The sequence below is a fragment of the Mauremys mutica genome, chromosome 1, assembly GCF_020497125.1.
Source record: "Mauremys mutica isolate MM-2020 ecotype Southern chromosome 1, ASM2049712v1, whole genome shotgun sequence".
Classification (NCBI taxonomy): domain Eukaryota; kingdom Metazoa; phylum Chordata; order Testudines; family Geoemydidae; genus Mauremys; species Mauremys mutica.
Window position 1 is genome coordinate 25778014 of NC_059072.1, and position 26551 is coordinate 25804564.

General features: G+C 40.6%; 1 protein-coding gene across 4 annotated transcripts in view; it reads right to left on the reverse strand.

Moving 5' to 3' along the window:
- FBXL13 (F-box and leucine rich repeat protein 13) overlaps positions 1-26551 on the reverse strand; it is a 164644-nt gene that overhangs the window by 121821 nt on the left and 16272 nt on the right. For all 4 annotated transcript variants that reach the window (XM_045029732.1, XM_045029741.1, XM_045029724.1 and 1 more), the window contains exons 5-7: positions 17809-17963; positions 15960-16069; positions 13631-13750 (exon numbers count right to left, since the gene is read on the reverse strand). In XM_045029732.1, coding sequence (XP_044885667.1) covers positions 13631-13750; positions 15960-16069; positions 17809-17963 — 385 coding nt within the window. The remainder of the gene's footprint in view (positions 1-13630; positions 13751-15959; positions 16070-17808; positions 17964-26551) is intronic.

The window sequence follows — 26551 nt, forward strand, 5'->3', positions numbered from 1 at the left end:
TTACAGATGAAGACATATACATAAAAATGTTAATAAAATAGTCTCATCAGGATTTTAAATAATTTGTATTTCAATATTGGGCAAAATCCATCCACTAAACTATAATTTTGCTTATACAGCATAGGAAATTATAGATGTAGTTAGTGGCTGTGGAGTTTTTCACTTCAGAAAAATTTATGTAACATTATTATTTAATACTTTAGGGAATAAAGAAGTGATATTCCTATTAAAGAGTAACATTGTACTTCCTACGGTATTAAACAATGCAGCTGTATTTTTCATCCAGAAGAGAGAGCATGCTTGCCAAATTCATCAATACATGATTTCCTTCTGTTTTATTTCCTGCCAGACTACATGGAACAAAATCAATATTTTCAAGTTATCTGGCAGGGAACTTGAGTACTGCACTTATTGCAAAGACATTTGTCTGTGACTGATAAACTGATTATCTGTACCAGCTGGTAACTAAGAAGGCTTTGAAATTTACATATTACTTAACAGATACAATATACCCATTTAATTAGCCTGTTAAACAATGCCCTAATGCTTTGTTTTCACAAGCTGAGGTAACAATCTAAAAATGCAGTAAATACAAACTTATAATTTATATGTATTTATCTAGTAAGTTCTGCCTAACATAAAATTGTCTCAATTTCAAAACTGCTGTTTCTAATTACCAGTATATGTCTTGAAAACATTAGTCTGATGAATTGTATACATTTCAACATATTGCAAAGTAATTATTTCCAGGGATCAAAAAATGTTGAAAAGTTAATCTAGCATTTGCCTTTCTTTATAAAAATCAGTAAATTCAGAAAAATAGTTAGACAGGAAATACAGAAGTAACCTATCTGATGCATGATTTAATTGCATAAAATATGCTATTAGCCATTTGAGTCAATTAACAAACATTCATATTTCAGAGTAATATGTTTCCATGTCATACAAATAATTTAACATTTTACCTAGTGAATAATACAGGGCTTTGGGGGAGGTGTAACTGGATTATGCTTAGGGACCAAGGTAGTGTTGTGCACATTTTTATACATTACTCCTGAAGGAATTCTGTGCCAAAAAATTAAAAATTCTGCACCAAAAAAATAAAAATTCTATGCACAACATTTTAAAATTCTGCAAATTTTATTTGTCAATAAATACACGTGGAGGCTCCAGCATGGCAATGGGGAGCACAGGCCACTAGCTATGTGGAGGTGGAAGATCACCTTGTAGTCACCTCCTCCCCCCAGGACAGGGACTCAGTGGTGAGGCTACACCCCACCCTGACAAAGCGCAAGGGCTGGGCTTGCCCAGAAACACCCTGGTGCCCTGCCCGTTTGTGCCAGGCACACCAGGTGTGGGCAGGCAGGCTCAGGCTAGCAGGATCCAAGTGTGAAGGGACTTAGTGTGGGGGATTCAGGTGTGGGGCAATCTGGGTGCCAGTAGATTGGGGATCTGGATGCGCAAAGGCTCATTGGGTGGGGGGGTTCTGGAAGCAGGGGCAATGGGACTCCGCAGGGGGTTAAGGTGAAGGTGGCTGGGGCTCAGCAGGAGGGTCTGGGTGTGAGGGGCTCAGTGGGGAGGTTCAGGTGCTGGGGGAGTGGGACTTGGTGGGGTTGGGATCCAGGTGCATCTGGTTGTGGCTCAGTGGAGTGGGGGGCTCATTGGGATGGTCCAGGTATAGGGGAAGTGGGCTCATTGGGGTGGGGGTTCAATGGGCCTGCTTAACAGGGGAGCTCCAGCTGCTGCTGACACCAAAGGGACAACATATGCCAGGCTCCTGCTTCCACCCGTGATTCCCCTATACGCTTTTCTTCCCCATCCTATCCCTCTTCCTCACTCCAATATCCCCCTTCCCCTGCCTTATCCCACTCTCTTCCTTCCCCACTGCCTCTTCCCCTGCTTCTCCCATTTCTCCCACTCCCCTTACCCTGCCCACCACAGCTACTCACTGTTATACAGAAAACAGGATGGCTCCCAGTACATAGAAGGGGAGCACAACCCGCAATAGGACCCAGGAGGTCTTTTAACTCCCTACTATATACCATCAACTTTTAAATAAAAAAAATAAAGGCAGGAAGGTCAATTATTTTAACTATTTTAGGATTCAAGATGTTGCCTAGGGCCAGATTTTTAAGGTATTCAGGCGCCTAAAGATGCACATAGGTGCCTACTGAACTTTTTAAAATCTCACTGCGTGCCTAAATAGCTTTAAAAATCTGGATCATAGTATTTCAGATCTTAACTGTGTTGTTCATAAAGGTATGGTGCTCTTTGATCTGAAATCTCATTGTTCACTAGACACTGAAAAATAATTCCAGGAGACATGGCAAACTAGGCAAAAACCTGCTAATAGTGTTTCTCAAAAAGAGTTGTAATGTGTTCTGCAATTTAAATAGGACAGCTCATATTTATAACACATGTACTGAATGAAGTGGAAGTCCAATTTCCTGAAGACCTGTGATCTGCCCAAGTAATATTGGAAGCACCATCCAATAATAAGAGAGAGCTGCTGAAACTCCCTGCATCATCTCTGTTTAGAGCAAACAGAAGGAAGCAAAATGTCCTCATTCAGAAGGAAAGATCTTGAGTGCTGACAAGATAATCACCAGAATTGCTAGCTAAGGACCTGTTCTGATTCCTTATGAGTAGTAGGAAGTGGAGGTAGGCATTGCAGAGGGCACAGAGTTCTAGCAGGCTTATGTGTAGTCTTGTCTCAGCTGCGGACCATAACCCCGGAATTGTGTGATGTTGCATGTGTGCTCCTCACCCTATGAGGGAGGCATTCGTTGTGATAATCTGTGATGGAGGATCCTGTGTAAATGGGATCCCCAAACACACATTATGTGGTTGAGTCCACTAGGCTAGTGATTCCTTGACTTTGGGAGGCATAGTTAATTGTCAGTTTAATCTGAGTTTATTTGGTCTGTAGATGGTTCCCAGACATCCTTGCAGGCAGCGCATATGTAAACGCATATGTTTCACCACAAACGTGCATGCTGCCATGTGGCACAGAAGTTGGAGGCATGTGTGGGCTGTAATCTGTGGGCTTTTCCACACTGTGGATATGGGTGTCTTTATCGTGTAGAATCTGTCTCGTGGAAGTGACATTTTTGCTGCCACTGAGTCTCAGTGAGCACCTATGAATTATAAATGTTGAACTGGTTCTATTGTTGGATTTCTTTTCATTTATTTGTAGACCCAGACTCTGGAAAAAATCTATCATCATCTGGGTAGTCCGAATGGCATCTATTTGAGTGTCAAGTATCAAGGGGTAGCCGTGTTAGTCTGCATCTGTAAAAGCGGCAAAGAGTTCTGTGGCACCTTATAGACTAACAACCCTATTGGAGCATGAGCTTTCGTGGGTGAATACCCACTTCATCGGATGCATGTCTATTTGAGTGTGTGACTTCAGAAGACAGCCATCCAGGTAAGGGATTATTATTATTCCTTGTTTTCTCAGATGTGCTGCTACTACTGCAAGGATCTTTAAGGTAACGTGAGGTGCTTTTGAAATCTAGAAAGGTAGAACCTTGTATTGATAGTGGTCTTTGCCCAAGGTAAATCTCAGAAACTGCTTGTGGGCAGGGTATATCGTAACAGGTATACCCTGCAGGTATACCTCCTGCAGGTCAAGGGCTGAAAAACAGTCCCCAGTTCCAGCGCTGGTATTATTGTTGTTATCCTGACCATTTTGAACTGTTGTTTTCTCACGAACTTGTTCAGTCGCCTGAGATTCAGGACAGATCTGTTAAAAAACAGTGGGAATAGACACCCTTCCCCCTGTGCTGCATGGGAACAGTTTCCGCTGCCCCTAGTTGGAGGAGATGATCTATCTCTTGTCGCAGCAGATGTTCATAAGAGGGGTCCCTGAAGAGGGGTTGGTGAGGGGTATAGAAAGAAAAGGGATTATATAGCATGTACAGATTACTTCTAGGGGCCATTTATCCATGGTGATGGCAGCCTATTTCAAGTAGAATGGGTGCAAACTGTCAGAGCCATCCCTAGGGTACGGCCAATCAGGGCAACCACCCTGGACCCCATGCTTTGGGGGGCCCCGCACTTTGTGAGGAGGCAGGTGGGGAGGCGAGGTGGGGCAGGTGGGCAGGGGCCATCTGACACAGGCATTGCCTCTCTGCATGTTGTGCATCTTTTATATCCTGGTGAACCAGGCATTTCTCTAACTTAATCCTAACTGTACTAAAGAAGAGGGAGGAAGAAATACAAATTTTTCTGAAAGGGACATAAATATCTGAGAACTAAAACTTAGCCTATCTAAACTACCCTAACTCTCTAACTTATAGAAGAAAAACAAAGGTTTATAATGGGACTGCTGAACTCCATCTCAGGCTGGGGATAGTTAAAAAGGAATTGAAGGGTCTGGATTGCACACAAGATGAAGTGCAAATGGCACACAAGGCCGGCACCGCGCATGTGCGACCCATATGAGCACTGCTGCTAAAACTCTCTGACCAAAGGTGCAGGAACGCACCATCACCTGGAGTGGAGCACTCACAGGGACATCACTCGAAGAAGAACTTTGTGCTTTCTGTCAGCAGCACGATACTGGAGTGTTTTGGTGCCATCTAATTGTTTTGTTTTGTTTTTAAATAGAGAAACTGCATCATGGTGGGGGTGGGGGGAGAATCTACACAGCAAAACTGCTTCCTGCTCACCCTGAGAGGCAAATCTCACCCCAAGCCCAGATGTGAATCCAGACTAGCAGACATTTTTTGCATGGGAACAGGGTAGAGAGCAGCAACAGCTAATAACTTTATTAACAATCACATGTACTAAAACAAATGCTACCTTTAAAATAGGCCCATGATACTGTGAGGGTCCACTGCCAAACCTCCTCTGAGGTGCTAGTGACAAAAAAAATTCTCAGCATCTAAAATCTGAAAGCTGTAGGAAGTCCAAGCAGCCCTTAAGCCCTGTCCAATAGATGTTCTAGGAAACCCCATGAAAAATTGAAAAGGATCCCTTTTTACTTCCCACAAGCTGTGAATGTTCATAATATTGTATGAGTCCTACAGACAGAATGCTAACCAAACCACCAATACTTTATTTAATTAGTTAATTAATTTATTAAATAAAAACAGAGAGCCCATCTTCTTGGCTTTGGATTAAGAAGGTGTGACACCCTGTACCCAGGCTCATTTTTCTCACTATGGTATGATATTTGATAAGGTTATGATATTTTGTACAAACTATGCCTTGTGAGGTAGCATTAAAAATGCATAGTATGCTGATTATTATCCTGTTGAAATGTGTGTAGCAACACTATGTGTAAAGTTATAAGATTCCACTATAAGATTGTTTCTGAAATATGTTGTAATTCTAGGTAATACCCACAAACTAGTTTATCAGAGACAAAGACTCACTGGCATGCCAGCAAGGTGTTAAAAAGTTACGACTTGCTTAAACAGCCGTTCTCCAACAGGGGAGAAAGTGTAAACAAGAATTTACATTTCACCTCACAGATGGTTCAAACATACATTAGAGACTGTCTGTCTGCACCCCAGCTGGGGGTAACCCTCAAAGAGGGGAGAGGGGTATAAGTATGCAAAATAGTAGCCCAAAGCTCATCTCTCCTCCTCCCATCTCTCTGCTTGTGGCATCAATGAATTCCTGTAGTTAATAAACATATTTTATTGTTTTACATAAACCAGTGTATGCTTGGATTGAAGTGTTTGGGAGTCTCTACTTGAGATAAGAAGGCTGGTGCAGAATCATTTTCCTTTGATAGAATGATGGACTTTCTATGACATTGTACTGTCCAGGAGGGTACTGAGCAGCACAAGACGCACATTTCTGGAGAGCAAGGCTGGGACTAAGAATATGATGGTGTTACCCTGTATGTAATTCATGAGTGGCTAGTGAGGAGCACTCATAATGCATATCTGGGAACAAGTTACATACTAGAGGCTGTGTGTGGACAGGACCTGGAGGGGTGTTGTTCACCATCAAAGCTGTGTAAAAGGCATCCCAGACTGGAGAGCTGAGGGGACACAGCTGTTCAACAGTCCAGATGGTACCTTGGGGAATATCACAGGGGGACATGAAAATCTTAGTTCCACTGATGACAATATAAGAAATCACTCAGACACGAGCCTCCTTCAAGCAGGCATAGATGCTATATTGTATGTTCAATGTTCTTTATCTTACAAATAGCCTGGGAAAAGAGAAAGCCACAGCTCTCTACTACAGGAAAACAAGACTGTTTATGGATGGTACTGTATTTTCAGTTAATTGCACAGATCACTGAGAAAGGGAAGGGGAAATAAAGATTCAGTTTACTAAGTAGATGTGAATGTTTTAAAAGATCAAATTCCAAAAAACGGAATTGAAAGAACTGTAACATCCTAGGAAAATCTTGCTTGCAAATTGTGATCACAATCTTATAAGGCTGACTTTAGGTTGTATGTGATAAAAAGATGTAACCATATAAAATAAGGATAAATATATGAAACTGGTCATTTTTCTCACTATGGTATGATATTTGTATGTACTATGTTTCAGCAATAGGACCTGAAAGTTGCATGAATCACCCAAGTTTCTACTGTTTTAGTTCACCAGTCTATTGACTCCAACCCAGCAACAAAATCCTCACTTTGGACTCCATTCTTTCCATAAAAAGACAAAATTTACAACGTGATGTAAGCAGTCTCTGTGCCAAGCCATCTCATGTGCCAGTTCCAGACCTCAGAGTTGGTATTTCTCTATAAATGGAAGGCATTCAGTAGCTGCTAAGTGTAAACTGTATTGGTGATTTATATATGCTATAAAATCAACGTAAACTGAATAAAGAAAAAAATTATACAATGGCTTTGTTTTATAACCAATGTACAATGAGATCTAAAACAAAAAGAACAATTACTTACCTTAAAGTAACTGTGGTTCTTTGAGAGGTGTTGTCCACATGGATTCTGCTCTTGATGTGCATGCATACCATTCTCAGATCTTTTGGCCAGCAATATCCATTGGAGCCATGCCTGAACTCTAAACATCCTCCCCAGCCCCACCACATACACACACCTGATGGTATAAAAGGCAGACTGACCCAAGTCTCCCACAGTTCCTTCACCAATACAGAATTCCAGAGAAGCAAGACTCCAGAGTATGGGGAAGAAGAGTGGGTCCTGGAATCCATGTGGACAACACCTCTCAAAGAACCTCAGTGACTGTAAGGTAAGTGTCCATACTCTCTTCAAGACATGGGTGCCACTCTTGGGACAGGGCTGACAAGAGAGAAGGAAAGTGGGGATAGTTGCACTGGAATACCAAGCTCAGAGGGCTCACCAAAATGTCTAACATCTCTATAAATAAAGTGAAATGGGGGGAGGGTGCAGAGCCACTGGTGTGCTTTGATCTGGAATGGACACTTCCAGAGCCAGATGACATCCTGACAAAGTGGAGATCATCTTGTTGACACAATATATAGCTTTGGTGTTCTGTTGTCACTTATGCTGTGAACCCATGGAGAAGATGTAGAATGCTTTGCATGTCAAGCAGATGGCTATGTGCTCTAGGATGTTTATGTGACAACAAGCTTCCATCATTCCTGAATCTGGAGGTGACCTAAAGTAGCCCCCATTCTGAGTGGAGGCATCTCTCACCCAAATTTTGGTAGGAAGAAGTGAACAGAATGGTACTCTGTTGCATACCTGAAGAGTCTTTACAGCAGGAGAAGACTTCTAATGGGCAACATGTCCATGCACTGTCTGCTGCATAGATGCATATTTCAATACATTTGCTGTAATGTGCTCTTTGTGCACAGTATGTTACAGGGATACCCTAAGGAAGTCCAGGCAAATCAATTGTTCCTCCATAAGTTACTCTTGATGTTCCTTTGGTAACTTGTTCACAAACTGAGACAACTTATCCCCCTGTTTAAGTAATCATGGAGACGTTGGCCTACGAATTAGTCACATGCATTTAGAGAGTGGCCAAGGAGGACACCTTACAGGCAAAGATATCTAACTTCTTTGAGTCCTTCTCTCTGGTTAAGGATTTGGGAGTTCCTTGTTGTTTTGACCTTTCCTGAACAGAAGCCACTAAAATCAAACAAGAGGGAATGAAGGTATTAAAATCTCCTGGAGGGGACCTGGTACATCCTGTCAACTTGCTTGGATGTGGCTGGTATACATGTTGGTGTGTACCATGGGTCTTTCACAGGCTCTGACAGTCTCTCATTTATAAGCAAAGCAAATTGGCCAGGTATGAAAGGATACAAGATGTGCAGGAGTTTATGGGTTCTTCTTCCAGTCATATATTCAGGGTCTCTGCCATGTGCTTGACTAGGTCCTTCCTGGGACACCTTAATCCACTGAGGCAGGAATGGAAAGGTTCATGGAAAGGTATCTTCTGGGGAAGATAAGGAGATTGCACCAGGGACAAGATGTTCTTCCCCCTGCAGCAGTTGGATCTTTTCTGCCTTTCCAGGATCTGAGGCTGCATCAGCTGACACAGCTGCAATGGCCTATACTGCCTCTTTGGGGAAAGGCACCTAGCTCTGGGGGCAGTTGATTATTCAGTATATTTCATCCAAGGGTGGGGCCATTTTATCTGGAGTGTGCTGCCTCTGAGTGGGAGAGGATAGTACTAGAGATACCCCCTTAACTTCTTGTACTGACAGTTCAGAAATTAGTAGCTTGGATATTACCACTTTCAGCCTCGCTAGGATAAATGACTCCAGTACTAGGCCCACAATTATAGTCATTTGGTACCATAAATCATTTGGGTACTATCATAGCCAGTGCAGAGTTTACTGGATATGAAGGAACATGGGTCTGAGATGTCCAGTATACAGATGGTAGATACCAAGAACTGAGACACTTAGTATCAAGGCTCTAGGTACTGAGGCACCTGGTGCCAAGTTCAGTACCAAGATATGTGTTGGCCGTAGATTTTAGTGGGTCCACTGGCATTTTTACTAATTGATACCAGGTACTTGAGGGGGCCTTGTCAGTCTTTTGACCCTTAAGAGACTAAGCCCAAGATGAGCCAAAAGTCTGACTCATGTCTTGACTTACTAAACACTGGAGAAAGTGACCTATGCCTTGGCCCATCCCTGGAGTAGTGGTCCTTTTCCCCCCCATCACATGTCATTGACATTGGAATACAGATAGACAACTGAAGCCTCTTAGGGTATGTCTACACTACCAGATTAGTTCGATTTAACTTAATTCAAATTTGTGGAATCGACCTTACAAAGTCGAATTTGTGTGTCCACACTAAGGACACTAATTCGACTTTGTGAGTCCACACTAACGGGGCAAGCGTCGACATTGGAAGCGGTGCACTGTGGGAAGCTATCCCACAGTTCCCGCAGTCCCCGCTGCCCATTTGAATTCTGGGATTTCCCCACAATGCATGCTGGGGGGGAAAATGTGTCGAGGGTGGTCTTGGGTAACTGTCATCATTCAACGTGCTTTCGGACGTCTCAAGGGGAGATGGAGGAGCTTACTGACTCGCTCGGATCTCAGCGAAACCAATATTCCCATTGTTATTGCAGCTTGCTGTGTGCTCCACAATATCTGAGAGAGCAAGGGGGAGACCTTTATGGCGGGATGGGAGGTTGAGGCAAATCGCTTGGCTGCTGATTATGCTCAGCCAGACAGCCGTGCAATTAGAAGAGCCCAGCGGGAAGCGCTGTGCATCCGGGAGGCTTTGAAAGCTAGGTTCCTCAGGGAGCAGGGTAACCTGTGACTGTTCAGTTTCTTTACAGAGAAGCTGAACCTGCCCCTGCTTCAGTTACTGTTGACTTTCTTCTGCGGTTACATACCCCGTTCACCACGTTTCCCACCTTCCAACACACATTTAAAAACAAAGTTAATGGAACATTGTTAATTAACAACGTTTTCTTTATTAATGAATTCGCGTTAAAGGGTTGAAACAGGGACGCAGACTGTGGTGGGTAGGGTGTGCAGTGATGTTAACACTGCTTCTACACTCGAGGAATGATAGGCTCCTGCTCCTAGAGCGGTCTGCAGTGCTGGACTGGTTGTTTCAACGGAGCCTGCCATCCCTCCTTTTCGGGACTCTGTGTGCGGGGGCTATGTGACCTTGTGGCGGGGGAGGACGGTTACAGATTCCCCTGCTGCGTGGCTCTGTGGTCCGGGACAAGGACCGCTGCAGAAGTTCTGTAACCGCCCTCCCATGCCACAAAGTCACGTACCCCCCACCCACACAGAACATGGAAAACACCTCCCAGACCGACCAGGGTGCCTACTGACTGCACTGTGTGTGTGACCTGCTGTTGATCCTGCCCCCATGTCTGTACCCTGGTAAAGGTGACTGTCCTATGCAATTAACAGCCCCCTTCCCCCCCCCCCGCCCCTTCACAGACAGTCTTCTGTAGAAAAACTTGACGGAAATAGTAATTAACAGCAAACTACTTTTAATAATCAACTACACAGTTAGGGGATGAAACTGGGATTGGGGCTTCGGTGAGCCAGGAAGGGAAGGACTTCTCAACATTTAGGGAATGAGAGCCTTCTTGTATTTGTGCACTCTGCAGGGGTGCAGTGACAGTTTTCACGGCCCCTGTCGCCCCTCCTTCTTGTTACTTTGGGTGAGGGGGGTTTGGGACTTTGTGGCGGGGGAGGGTGGTTGCAGATACAGTGCAGGGGGGCTCCGTCCTTCTGCCTGCGGTCCTGCAGAACATCCACAAGGTGCCGGAGCGTGTCAAATTTTCCCTGGGCATTTCCTGTGTGGCTGGTCAGAACATGCAAGCTCGGACTGCTGTCCAGAGCGTCAACAGAGTGGTGCACTGTGGGATAGCTCCCAGAGCTACTAAGGTCGATTTCCGTCCACACACAGCCTAATTCGACATAGCCATGTCGAATTTAGCGCTACTCCCCTCGTCGGGGAGGAGTACAGAATTCGAACTAAAGAGCCCTCTAGGTCGAACTAATTAGCTTCCTGGTGTGGACGAGTGCACGGTTAAGTCGAATTAACGCTGCTAAATTCGACAAACTCCTAGTGTAGACCAGGCCTTAGGAGGAGGGGTCTGGCTGCTCAGGCTGAAATCTTGGCTCACTGGAGAACTAACTTAGAGGGACCGACCAGTGACGTGGCCTAGCTCTGACCTTCCTCTCAATGTCTGAGGAGGCAAGCATTGAATCTTTGAGGAGGACCGGTTTCATGCAGGCTCCTCTAGCTCACAAGTGCACTTAGAGAAGGAACAATACACGGAGCATTGCTCAGAAATGTGTCCCTCTCCTAGGCTGGGCAAGCACTGGAAGTGCTGCTCACAGGCATCAATCCTTCATCTGAGGGTCAGGTCTTGAATCCTGGAGATTTAGCTTCTGCCATGTTGCTAGCACACCTATACAGGAGCGGGAGTCTAGCTTAAACTGCCACTAAATATTTATTTTTTTAGCCAATGGGGAATAAGTATCTAACTATATGAAATAATAATAACTACCAAGTACTAAGACTACTAACTACACTAGCACAGTATGCAGAGAAAGCAAACATAGTAAACATTCCATTTCACTGCCTTGGGCAGTAAGAAGGAACTGGACCTCCTCTGCTCTTTATGCCCTCGAGCGGGGAAGGAGGGCACAAGGATATCTAGGGTTCAGGCATGGCCCTAACAGACAGTGCAGGCCAAGAGAATCCAGTCTCCCATGCAGGGGGACCAAGAGTGAAATCCATGTGGACAGTCGCAAAGAGGAACCAAATGTTTGTTGTAGTTTTGATGGACAGGATCTAGAAATTAAGACCAGATGTAGCAAAGGCTTGCAGATGTGACTTCAGTGGGACTACTGCATAAGTCTTTACAGGATCAGATGTTAAAATTGAAAACATGGTTACACTGTGAACTGTATTTATGTTTAAATGAGTGGACAAATGCATGCAAGAAAGAAAACAAGGTGTCCTATAAAAATACATATGTTTATATTTTTGTTGTATATAATTAGTGGATTCTGTACAGCAAAGCCAAACTAAAACTTGCAAATGTGTCAGAGAAGGTCAAAACATTTTCAGCACCAGTTCAAGGGGATCCCTTGATGATAACAGTTTTTAGCAGTGGGTCAATTTCTTACTGTAAAATGGGTGTGTGACAGATAGGGTTGCCAGATGTTCAGTTTTAGACCAGAAAGTCCAGTTGAAAAGGGGATTTGGAAGTGTCCAGTCAGCACAGCCAGTCTGCCCCCCATCCTCTGCCTCAATTTTCCTGCTCCAGCCCCTTACTCCAGGGACTGACCCCCCTCCCCACCCCATTATGCCCCCACCCCAGCCTCCTACTCTGGGGACTAACCCCCTCCACCCTGCTGTGCCCTGATTGCCCCCACCCTGGCCCCTCACTCTGGGGACCGATTCCCCCCTTCCACCCCACTGTGCTCCCATTACTCCTCCCCATCCCCTTGCTGCAGGGACCAATGCCCCTCTCTGCTCCACTGTGTCCCAATGAGAGGAAAGTGCAAAGAAAAAAAAATCACATTGCTCTTATGGGGTTCCCAAGTAGGGGCAACAGTTAGAGGTTGACTCATGCCCCAAACTATGAAGGTTCATAGCCTTTTAGATATCCCCTCCACCAGGCTCTCAGAGACATACAATTTCTTGCCATTCCACCAAGATGAACAGAGTAAAATTGTCACTCATCTCCAACATGGCCATATCCCCACATGATGCAAGAGAGTGGAGCATGCTTTGAAGATGCAACTGAGAATGTCATTACAGCAATAAACCTAAGAAACTAAAAAATCCAAAAAAATAACCCCCACAATGCATTTCTCTTACTAATCAGATCAGGAACATTTAACACAAGTTTGACTTTTCAGACAATGCGCAACTGCATTTTATTAATCCACCTGATTTTTTTAACCAATTTAAAACCAGCTATCCTTCTAGAGAACATCACTAGAAATATGTAGAATTGTATTTGTACTACTGTGGAAAATGTACTCGCTCTTTTTATAAAGAGTGTTTTATAAATGAATTATGCATCTTGGTGCTCACGTTGTGCCAGATGAATACAGAGACTGAGCACGGGGCAGGGTGTTGGAGAAAGAGGCGGACCAGGAGCAGGGCCTCAGGGGGAAGAGGTGGGGCAAGGGGCAGGGCAGGATGTCCAGTTTTCAGCTATTAGAAAGTTGACCACCCTAGATCGCTCCTGGGCCCATAGCCAACATCTGCTGGGTTCCCAGTTATGTACACAAGACAAAGGGTTTTCATTTGGCTGTCACCTGCTTCAGGTGGGGCACCACCTGCAGCAGTCTTACCCAGCAACAACAAGCAAGGCCCTGGTAGCAAATCATCACAGTCATCTTGCATACGGCCTACCTTTCCTCAGGGAGGCCCTGACAGGCATCAGTCTCTCAAGCAGGCTTCTGCCATGAAGTGAGAGCTAGAGTTCTGCTCTCCTTCCCTGACAGCTGAGCTGGGCTCTCCATCTTTAACCCCTCCCTCCAATCCTGATACCTCTTGCAGATGCAGCAGGGTAAGACTGACTCAGCCCACAGCAGTTCATTAACCCTTTTCTAGTCAGTGTGAGGTTTGTATCCGCATCACACTGGGTTTTACTGGCAAAAAGTGCCACAATCACTATCAGATAATTCAGTCCTTTTCTTTAAACACTGTATCAAATAAAACTCCATCAGTTACACAAATTTTTACCAACCTGTAATACTGCTCTTTCTGGTATATTTGATATTTCATCTTTGACTGTTTCTGAGGTAGAAGAATATTGTACATCATCCTGTTTATCAAAATATTCTTCCTGGTCTCCCTTTACCAAACGCTGAAAAAAATAACACAACAGAAGTATAACTATCCTTATCCAAATTAAAGTGTCATCTTTTCTTGTAAATTGAATACGTTCTGAGATATTATAAAAAAAGACCTAATTAATATATCAACATTTCTAAATTAAATTAGGTTTTTTAATTCACATAGATTTAAAAATCTACTTAATAAAATAAGTACAATGAATATTACTCCAACAATATCATGATGAAGTTCATGAGGTATTTTACAAATACATGTACTGTGCATTTTAGAACACCTGTTTTATACTAGTTTGTACATACAGTACAGCAGAAATATAGCTATTTGCTGTGTAAAAGAGAAGTAGAAGGGAAGATGAAAGCAAGAGAAAGAGAAGGAAAATGGGGAAGGGAGATTAGGAAGAAGGGAAGAACAGGTGGGGGAAAATGGCAGTTTTAGATTGTGTCTTTCCCCCATGAGCACAGTTATCCTTCAGACAACAGTTTGTATCTCTCCGTCTTTTTAAAATTATTTCCTGTTATAATAATGAAGAGCCTGTCCCTGCAACATGGAAGTGAAGGAGAGCATTGTTGTTGACTTCAAGGGCTAAAGGATCAGGGCCTAAATTGAGCTTTTCCAGTCATTTAGGGCCCCATCCTGCAAAGGCTCCATCCCTGTGCATTCATTCCCCAAATCCATTGAAGGATTAAGGCCACAATGTTTTCAACAGAAAATGATAACTGAAGTGGCAGATTGGCCAAAAATTGCAGCTGAAAGGGTAACCATGGGCATGGAAGAAGGAGAAGGAGCCTAAATAGTCCAGGTAACCTTAGTAAAAGAAACCAAAAAATGAATGCATCAATACATTCAAAATAATCGAGAAAGGAGTGTTTATAATCTTTTCTCTAACATGTTATTTTACCCTTCTAAGAGGAACTACTTTTCATATGGGAAGGATACATTGCTGGATTATTTTTTTTAAAGAAAAAAAAGGAGCTATATTCTAATAAGAATCCATAAGCAGCTGTGCATTAGTAGGTTATTTGTGCACTCCTCAATGATAAAAATACAAGGTTTCCAGCCTCACAATGCAAATGAGACAGTATCCTATGAATGCAAATCCAACTGTGATCTACTGGGATACTGGTCCTAAGTATTCCAGATACTTGTTTACATATACCAAAACAGACCCAATTCACTGTGGGCTGAGGTAAACAGCGACAGAATACATGGGTAGCAAAGTATGTGAAGAGGGTAAAAAGGTTGTTAGCATAAAGTACCTGCAGTTCCTCTTAATGGGGCAGGAGGCTTTAAGGAGCCCAGACTAACCAAAAGTGCTGTCTGAAAAAGGCTCCTGGCTAGGGCAACCAAGAAGTCAGTTAATGGAGTATCTCACTCCAGGGATTCGCATCAGTGGAGCTCCAATGGAAATTAAAGCTGCCCACAAAGGATTCATACCTTCTATCAATATTAACTAAAGTTGAACAAGACTGTCAAGAATCGAGTTAGCTGACATGACGGTGACCACAACTTAGCAGTCAGTGAAGACTGGGACAAATCATGTTCAGCATTGTATCCTGGCTTAATTATGGTTAGCTGATACAATGTCTGAGCATGATTTGTCCTGGTCTACAATGACTGCTAAGTCATGGTCAGCATCATGTCAGTTCACTTGTATCTTCAGAATCGTGTTAAAACACAATAAAATATTGTAATGCAGACAAACATACTAAAACAGAGACAGAAACACTGTCTATCCCTCTTGAGCTAATGGGTTTTGCTGGCATAGAGGGGAGTACTTACACCTCCTTGATTCAGCTTTGCTTAAATTGGCCTATATTTTTTAAAAAAATATTAAGTTACCTTTTAATTGCAGTTGAAAAGTATCCTGTTGATGGAAAATTTCCCTTATGTTTACAATATCACAAACAATGGAAGCACTCAGAATATATTTTTAGAGCGGTGAAAGTCTGAGAAGATAATTTTTAAGAACTATAAAAACTGCAACCCTGCAAAGCAACTCCAGCATTAACAGGATTTCATGTTTAACAAATTGTTTGCACAGTGCTTTGAAAATGCAGTGTTACCTAAGTACTAAGTAAGCACAATGGTAGTAGTAGTATAGTAGAATGGCTCATTTTAATTTTATGTACCAAGGATTGCTTTTCCACAGCAGCTCCAGTTCATGGAGATATATTGTTTAATCTTTCAGCATGTTATATTTAAAATTCTATGTAATGTACCTCAAAATATGCTTTTGTTTTTGCGGAACTCTGAGCCTCTGCATGCCACGCCCTTAGGATAATTTTGTGCAAACTGTCATTAAAGACCTTTTGTATCCTCATTGCTGCCACTGGAAAAAATGTATTTGATTACAAAAGTTATGAAAGCAAGGACCTCATTTCTGAATAAATGTTTCAGTTAAATGTCTTTGATGAAATGCAGTTCTGTATACAACCATCTCTACGGATTTATAACTGTCCACAGCTTTGTTCTTTATAATGAAACAAGCAGCAACAACACTCTCACAGCATATGTACTGGTTCATACAAATACACGACATTTCCAGGCAAAGCGAAAAAGTGTTATATGATCTTATTTTAATAGCTATCTATAGAGGCATGATTGATCTGCAAGTTGGATCTGCCAAAAAACAGTAAGTTCACCAATTCTTAAATTCCAGAACAAGTAGCAAGTTTGAAGAGTGCCGTCAGAGCGGAGGGAAAAAATGTACGCTGTCCTCAGTGAAATGGAACAGGACATAAGTCACTCACTCACTTTACATGTAACATTTTGAGAGCGTGCAGGTTCAAGAATAATAAAGGCATATTAGTGTTTTCAATATAATTAAAAAATGTAGTCTTAACGTAATCGCTATGAAAGTTTTGTTTTATATTTCCTGTTTTAAATGCTATAGTTCCTTGTCCAGTATGTCTGGTCTGAATTTTCAATTTAAAAGATCTGATTCTTAATAAACTTGACCTAGTTTCAGAATGGAAATGGTTTAAAAAGGACTGTAGAACTACATGTTACTATAAAACTGGTAGATTCTATCTTGTATCATCGTGATTACCCTCCAAATAATTTTCTTAAAAGCTGTCACTTTCATTTCCAACAAAAATTCTTGTATCTTTTAAACTGGGTTTATATGCAGCTTTTTATTTGGTGTCTTTTTCCTTTAAAATTACATATTTTTCAACAGATTTTAAATAATTTTTATCCTTCACATACAGAAGACACTGTTCAAATATATGAGCCAAATTCTGTTCTCCAGTTTGAATGGGTACCAACATAAGTTCCACCTGTATCTGAGAGCAGAATTTGGCATTTTATTCCCAACCTTGCAAACTTTAACTCACCCCAGTAGTTCTTGCTCACATGAGTAGTCACATTTAACTCAATGGAACTATTTGTTTTAAGTAAAGACTGCAAGAAGAATTCTCAATTGTACATTTTGATATTTTAACTATATCCTAAAAACGTTCACACTAAATTTATGTCACTGTTTTTACACACACAAACTAAATTATCTTGAAAGTGAAAATGAATAAACTGAACAATTTAAAAAACCTTTAAACTATTTACCTGGTCTTTGGGTCACAAGAACTCTTACAAATTAAATGTTTATAAATAATTCAATGACCTTTTAAAAGTCATGCAGATGTCACACAGCAGAGTTTGACATGGATTTAAAGTATACCAGCTCTGCAACCAGGATTTTGATGTTACTGTTTAAAAACAGATCCTCTATTAAAGCAGTCCTGACACTAGACCTTAGAATTATATCCCTAAAAATAACAATTTCATGTCTTATTTTTCATCAAACTCAAAACCCCAAAAATAATTTTATACAAGAAAAAAAATTATTTTATCTGCAGTGAGACATACAAGATCTATTTTTGTCCTATGAGAACACTGCACAAATACTTACAATAATCTAAAACTCTGTGAATAACTTAGTATGCAAAGTTATTAATAAGCTGCATGCACAAAAGAGTTCAAAGACTCACAGCTTCTGTGTTGCTCAAATATTATTAAGCTTATAGTATATAAATTGTATTTTGTTTATGCAAAGCAGCTTGTAAGACTTACATGCTATTTGTTCCTTGCGAAACTGTACCCAAGCTCTCCACTTCTGTACTACTACTCTGGTTATTCTGGTGTCATAATGGGCTGCTGCAACAGCCATCTTCCGCTTTACAAGTGCTCTACTGTTTTTTTGCAACAGACAATATTGCATCCATTCTCTGCAATGTTAAGGCACAGTTAATAATTTTATTAATGTTTCTGACTTGGATGGAATAAAATGCATAAAACTCTGCAACTTAATACAAAGCATTTGGAAGATAAGCTGATGAACATAAACTTAATGGCTCAAACCAAGGCACATGATGGTGGTCATTTTTTCCAATACAATTCTTATGGCTGATATATTTCAATAATAGTTCCTCCGAGCCATACCGTTTTTAATAAAGTTTCTGCCTTCGATTAATATGTTACATCATCAGTTTGTAAAATATCTGACTGATTCTATTCATTTCTTGGTCCAGCTAGTATGTGATTATTGAGACCCTGATTCAAGAAAGTATCCATATTCAAGAAAGGCACTTAAGCACATGAAAGCAACGGAACTTAAACACATGCTTAATGTTAAGCCTGTGTATAAGCAATTTCTCAAATAGTGATGGATTTAAGAAGGGACGGCCCTAGACTAGCTGCCAGCAACTGGCTCCCTAGGCGAACCATGCAATCAGCGCTCCCCCACCCCCAAGCCCCAAGGGCAGATATAGGCTGAGGTTTTTGGTAAACTGGGAAACATTTTGCCCCTTTTCTCCTTTGAATGTTTTTTACACGTTTTTTTTTAAAACAGAGGCTTAATTATTCAGTTTGTCCATCCCTCTGTCCAACCAATGTTTCTGAGATCAGATAAAATAGAGACACAAAATTTTCAGAATAGATTTGTAGATGACAGCTAGATGATATTTCAGTCCGATTTCAAATAAAAATGCATTACAAATGTTAATTATAGATTTTATTATTACAAATCCAAAATCATCCATTGTGCTATCCTGCTTTAACTTCCATTACCACCACATCCAATATAGAAAAAAAACAAAAAACTCTTCAATGAACTTTAACCTGTATTTACTAAACACTCCAAATAAAAAACTCTGTGCTCTTAAAACATGACTTTTCTTGCTTTAAGTTTTGAAAATTCAGTCACTAGTTCTTTTAGATCCAATTTTCCAGCTATTTCACGCTCTATTGACATTGTGGCAAGTCCAACAAGTCTCTTTTGCACCATTGTTGAACGCAGATATGTTTTTATCAATTTTAACTTTGAGAAGCTATATTCCTCACTAGCTACAGAAACTGGAAAGGTTAAAAGAATGCATAGAGCTATCAAAATGTTTGGAAAACTGTCTGTGAGTTTATTTTCACAAACAAACTTCAGTACTTCTTCAGGAGCGGAAGGTTTCTTAAATCGTCTTGAAAAAGCCTGAAGCTCACTACACAAATCTGTAGCATCAATGTCTTTTGAATTTACATGAGTCAATGCTGACTCCAGTTTTATACAAAATTATCTTATCTGTTTTGCTGTTTTCTTTTGCAAGCTGTGGATATCATACAGAGAGCCAAATACTGACTCTAGCTGCTGCATCTGTTGAAATCTTTCATCAACCAAGTGAATAGCAGTATCAAGGACTGTGAAGCAGAAATTCACTTTGAACCTTTGTTTTGGGTTCTGAATGGGTGTGTCTCGTCCTTCATATGAAAACTGCTATTTCTTTTGCCGAATGCGAACTGGCTCTGGTTCAAATTCTGTTGGAAAGTCTATTGCTTCAGCAAGCTTGAGAGAATCTACCAGTGTTCTTTCGAACCCTTCATCACTTCTGAATTCCTCCAGAATATTTTTAGTTTGCTGCAGTTTTTGAATAGCAGAATGTATATTCAAGTTCTTTTCCAGAAGTTGCTTACTAGTGAGGTTAATCTCGAAAAGGCTATTATACCACAAAATGAGTGAAGTCACAAATTTGAACTTGGAAAGGCCATTCGCAAGAGCTTCTGCATCTGAATGTGCCGTATTGCCAGATGATCCAGTAAAGGTAGTATCATCAGAAATTTCAATTAGGGTATCATAAATGTTTCCAAGTTCATAGTGAAGAGGCTTCAAGACATCAGTGAGACTCTCCTGTCTTGTCTGACTAAGTGGTTTCACAGTTAGAGAATTTACATGGCGAGTCAGAATCTCCCAACGGCATGTTGAGCCTGAGAAAAACACAAACACGTTGCACCAGGTCAAAGAAACTGCTTGCCTCCAAACAGCATCTAGCAGCATCACTGACAACCAAATTCAGAGAATGCGCACTGCAAGGAACGAAAAAGGCCCTACGATTAATTTCCATCATTCTCCTTTGCACACCATTGCCTTTACCCTTCATACTACTCCGATTATCATAGCCTTGGCCATTGTTTCAAGCTCTTGTAGAATAGTTTCAGTCATAAATGTTCCAGTCATCTCCTTCAGTGGTATGAAACCCCCAAAATGTTCCTTTATGAGCATTTCAACATTATCTTCATCTGCAGACTTTTCCATAACCAGAAAATGAATGATCATTTGTTCAACATGACTCACATCTGGTGTACAGTCCAGTATTATTGAAAAGTATTTTGCAGAATGGGCAACTTCTACAATTTTGTTTTTAATGGCATTTGCTAGGATTTAAATCAGTTCATCCTGCATATTTTTTCCTAAGTAATGAACCTGTGTTTCATAACACTGCTCTACAGCCAAAATGCTTCTGAAATAAATGTAGTCAAACTTTACTAATTCTGGGTCACTGAGAACGAAAATGATGCTTAAAATTGTTGATTGGTTCTAGTTTTCAAGTTATGCTATTGGGTCAGTATATACGACCCTTGACTTGGGAATAGCGGAGGATAAGTGAGTTATAAAGGGAAGGGATCTCAATTTAAACCAGAAATGACTAAAATACATCTTTGACTGGATCTATGAATAAATCTATGACTGGGTTTGGACAGTACTTGCTTTTTAGGCAAAACAATGAATAATGCAATCTGAAGCTGGTATTGCGTCATACATGATATGAATTGCATCATGTTATTCCTAGAAGTCATGGATGATGCAATCATAACGAAGCTTACATCACTCTGCTGAACAAATTGCCCTATATCAGCTCTAGAAATCATACAGTGTCGTGCTCTCTTATTTGTAAGTGTTTGATTTTGCAAAGAGACACATTTCTGTTTAGCCAAAGTGAGCAGAGATGCCTCGTACTTGTGTGAACAGTGCAGATAACTTCTGCTATGTTTGTGGTGAAGTGACTTTTGCATCACAAAAGCGCAGTATAACCACTATGGTTAAGAAAGCCTATCACCTTTATTTTGGCTGCAAAACTGGAGATCAGGACAAGAGGTGGGCCCCACACATATGCTGCAACACTTGTGCAACAAATCTTCGCCAGTGGTTGAACAGGAAAAGGAAATCTATGCCTTTTGCAGTGCCAATGATTTGGAGAGAGCCAACAGATCATACCAGCAATTGTTACTTCTGCATGGTGCCTCCAGTTGGGAAAGGTGTGCCAAGGAAGAAAAAGTGGACTGTGCATTATCCAAACATTCATCAGCTATACGCCCAGTACCCCACGGAGAAGGACTGCCGGTTCCTGATGCACCAGAATCATTCTCACTTGAGTCAGACGAGGAAGAGGATGAAACTTCTGGTCCTGAACCATCAATGTCACAGGACCCACATTTTCTCCCATCCTCCTCCTCTGAACCACACCTCATAACACAAGGTGAACTGAATGACCTTATCAGGGATTTGGAACTACCCAAGAGTAAGGCAGAGCTGTTGGGCTCCAGACTACAGCAGTGGAATCTCCTGGCAGGTGATGTTAGGGTTTCCATGTTCCGTGACCGTCAAAAGGATCTTGTCCCATTCTTCTTCATGGAAGGTGATCTTGTAGCCTGCAACAACATCGATGGTGTGATGGCAGCCCTCAACATCGTTCACGATCCAGATGAGTGGAGACTGTTCATTGATTCATCGAAGACGAGTCTTAAAGCTGTTTTACTGCATAATGGCAATGTTTTGCCATCAATTCCAGTTGGTCATGCAGTCCATATGAAGGAAACCTATGACAACATGAAACAATTTTTGAGGTGCATAAACTATGACCAACATCAGTGGCAGCTTTGTGGCGATTTGAAGGTTGTTGCTCTCTTGCTTGGTCTGCAGACTGGATACACAAAGTACTGCTGTTTTCTCTGCAAATGGGATAGTCGTGCAAGAGATTCCCACTACATCAAGAAAGATTGGCCACTCCGACAGTCATTGGAGCCTGGGAGGAAAAGTGTTCAGCATCCACCACTTGTTGAATCAAGGAAGATTTTGTTACCACCCTTACACATCAAGCTGGGTCTGATGAAGAACTTTGTCAAGGCCATTGACAAAACACAAGCAGCTTTCAAGTGCCTCCGTGGAATACAAGAGACAAGCCAAGAAGCGCCGAGTAGACACTGAATAGGACTAAACTATGTACATAATAGTTTTTTGCCTTTTGTTTCATAATAAATTTTATTTATATAACCTGATTTATATAAAATCACTTTTGCTGATTTTTAAAGTGTTACATAAACAGGACAGGTGAAATATTATCATGTAAAGCAACCATAAACACATGAAAAGATCTAGGTTTACAATTTATGATTAAAACTCTACTATCTACACAATATACATAGATATAAAATGTAAAAACTTAAATATCTTAGAAACAGTAGCCAATCAGTTGTTTTAATTGTCATATTTGAATTCAGCACATTAAAATACATAATAAATATCAAATTTTATCTCTGAAGCAGACGACTTCTCAAAAATTGTAGACCAGTGTAATCAGTTATTTTATGTAGATGCTCCTTCATGACTGGATCAAACAAAGCTAGGTATTCAACAAATTTTTAAAAGTTTCCATTACCTGGAGTGTAAAATTTTTCATCTCTACCACGGCCACAGAATGCTAAATTTTGCCCCCTGAGAACTCTCACTAAAGCAATCAGATGCTCTAATATTTGTTGCCAATATTTTTCTCTTTCCTTGATCACACGTAAATTTTCTTCAACAGTTTTTCCTTTTTCAATCATAATTCAAGTTCTTTCCAATTTTGAAAACATTCCAAATGTTCTGTACTTTTCATGTGAAGAGAGAATTGAAGATATGTTTTTCCAGTCCTTCAAACCATTTTCAGTAAGTGATGTACCAATTGCTTGATTTCTAAACAACTTGCAGCAAAAGCAAAACACAGAGTCCTTTGACAGTGAATACTCTAACCAGTTTCGATGAATTTCTTTCCCATTAATGAGTTTCCTCTTGTAATGCTGAGCAGAGACTTTTCTTTTACTTCCATCCTTAGAGAAGGGAAATTCATTAACTTGTTTGGGTCCATGTTCCACGAGAATTTGCCGCACACTGTCATCACATCTGGGCCATGAAGTTGGGTCCCCATACTGTAACTTGTTTGTAACTTCCTCATCCTTTCTTCCTTCTACTTCATTTACTTCAATTTCTGCATGTGTCTCTGAAGGTGAATACATTTTCTCCACTTCCATATCAGTCTGATGCTGTGAGCTGCCTTCATCTAGAAGTAAGTTTTCATCATCTGGAGTTTCCAAACTGCTTTTTTGTGGATGTGAGCTACCCTCATCTCGAAATAATATACCTTCATCTTGATGTTCCAACCTGCTTCCATGCAGATGTGAGCTAACCTCCTCTCCAAGTAAAATTCCTTCATCTGGATGCTGTGAACTGCTTCCATGTTTATTTGGATTAAAGAGAAGATATTTCACGAAGGATCCCTGCTGTTTTGCTTGGTCCTTTTCCTTCTCAGCCTTTCGTTTATGATACTTAGCTCCTGAGGATTTTCTTTTTCCTCTTTCTGCCAAGGGGCATTTGAATATTGTTATGTACTGTGCTCCCGACTGCAAGCATTTTACAGCCTTAAGGATGGCTGACACACCACATGACTGGCGATTTAAACCACATTGCAGCCATCCCAACACATCTTTTCACTGCTTAAAGGTTCAGATTAGTAACATACACTCACTTATCTATTAAAATAGTTACTTACAGCGTTTACACGGAAACAAAATGACCTTTTTCGATGTTATAACACGACACTGGTTGTTTGGAAAGAAATCCCCTTCCTCACGGTTACCCATTTGGAGTGTGACGTCATCACTTTCATAGTCTATTAAGCGTTAATGCTGTTACTTTTCTTTTATGGACCTTATTTATTACATGTGAACCAGTTATAACACAGAAAAGTTCATAATTATAAAGCCCGATAATAATGCTAAGGTTTAATAACGCTTAAAGATACCCACATTTTGGATTTATAATACTGAAAGACGTTATTCTTTATTCTTTGGCACGAAGAAACACAATTTTCCACAGTATTCACTTGATTCTTAATCATCTACCTGTGACGTGTGTTAAAATGACCATTTGACCTGTATCAGCTCGCAGTCTCTCTGCTCTACATGAATTTCCGGCTATGCCACACCTTGATGTATGTTTGAATTAGGTGTCACTAGCATTGCAGCTCTTGCCACTGGCGGATGTGTTTCATTGTGGCTGAGTTACTGCTTATCAAAATTGCAGAGTGGGTCACCTTGACCCTACGTTGCAAATTGAAAAAAAAAATCACTAAAATATTATTTATTTGTGCATTACATAAAAGATTTGACATATTAATAAATTCTCAGAAATGTAGAGAAATTAATTATAATTAATATTCCCTCCATACGCACACAGGAGTTGAAATGATGACATCTTCATTATTTTATTTGTATTTTTTTCATCTTTTTCAATTTTTTTTCTTTTTTTTAATATGATTTTTTTCGTCAAATTTGGCGCCCCATTTAACTTGGCACCCTGGCGACCGCCTAGTTGGCCTATATAGACAGGCTGCCCCTGGATTTAAGAACATGCTTAAGTGCTTTCCTGAACTGGGGTTTAAAAATGTTATTTAAGTTTCTTTGGCAATGTGAATAAAAACTAAAATGAAAGAAGAATATAAATCAACATTTAAATCTAAACCATTTTATCCTTCCACAAAAATACATTAAATATTGTTCTTGCTCTCTTAAGTGACGCAGAAGTATTCAGAGCCCAAAGAGAAATATTTTCTCAAAGAATCACACATTGTTTATTAATTATAGTACAGTATTTTTCTTTGAAAGAGTAATACGAAAGATAGCCACTGAAATGAGGCTTTATGACAGCACTTTTATTTGCCAACAAATCTCCAATTTGGAAGCAAAATGTAATTTAATTGAATATAGCTGAGAGCTACTGTAAATGTAACATATTATGGTTCTAATCCAACTCCCATTGTAAAGTCAATAACAGTGAAACCTGAAATAATGGAGGAGTCTTATGATTTTTACTAAGATTTTTAACCATTTTGACTATCATGGTTATATATCAGACACGTGCACTATTCTCCGCTCAAGAAGTAATAGCTTTTTCTGGACCTCTAGCCTTATCTCCCCTAAATGTTAGTTCCAATGGAAAACTGTTGGATCTTTGAAATTCATGGCCACAATGAAGTGATTTTTGATTAACGATTAATTCATTCAGAATGCATGTAAGTATTTCTATATAGAGAGAAACACTGAAGCACAGAGAGAATGAGTGAATTGCCCAAAGTCACAAAGTTAATCTGAGTAAGAGCCAGAAAGAGAACCCAGATCCTTGACTCTCAGTCCTGTACTTTAACCCTACCCCAAAATATCCTTTCTCCATTGGGATTTTAGTACTCTGGCAAGATTAATCTGTATGAGAGGCAGTACAGGGAAGGCCTGGTCCAAAACCCACTGAAGTCAAAAGACTTCCACTGATTTCAATAAACTTTGGATTGGGCCTGGAATTTACAGGCACTCTGAGCTCACTACATTTTGAATACAAAATAACATTGCTAAAAGAAAGCAAAACCGAATAATCTAATTTGGTCATCTATCTTTATTCTGTTTGTGATTCTGGCAGTCCAGGTGCCAGATCATGCCAAGGCCCCAGGCCTCACTGATCATTGACAAATGCATAACTGGAAACCAGTCTGGTTTACCTGTGGGTTACTATAGTTAAAACAGATGTTAGTGTTATAAAAATGCGTTTAATGCTCAGACTTTATGGAATGCTTATAGAATGCTGCATGCATGAATCCTACTTATATCTGCTAAAAGGTAATACTGAAGTGTTTGCTCTATAACTGTAAAATGCTTGTTCTAAAACTATGTAACTCACCAACCAGGAAAAAAATTTCAAATAATGCAAAATCCTGGATTCCTGCAGAAGATGTTCTCTCCCACCCATCAGCAAGGACTATGGAATCCATATGAGTCAGTGCGGAACAAAAACTTTGTTGATTGCTCCTCCCACCTAACCATGAAGAGGTTATGTGCAGAAGCGCTCGGCCCATCAGCCTGCACTCTAGAGAAGTGGGGATAAAAATCCCTGACCAGAAGGCATTAGGGTCTCTTTATGCTGTCTGGTCTCTGAGGGACAAAGATTCCTAAACATAAACAAGAGATCCCCAGGCTGCTTGGCTTGAGTTAGCCCCAAAGGACATAAAATCTTGCGTATTATAGAAGCTTCTATTCCCTTTTGAATTTAAGATTGTATCCCACATGTGCGTGCATGCTTAAATGCTTTAGCCTTTTAAATAACTCTCATTTCTTTTTCCTAGTTAATAAACTTCTAGTTAGTTTTTTACAGGACTGCCTACAAGTATTATCTCTGGCATGAGATCTAAGG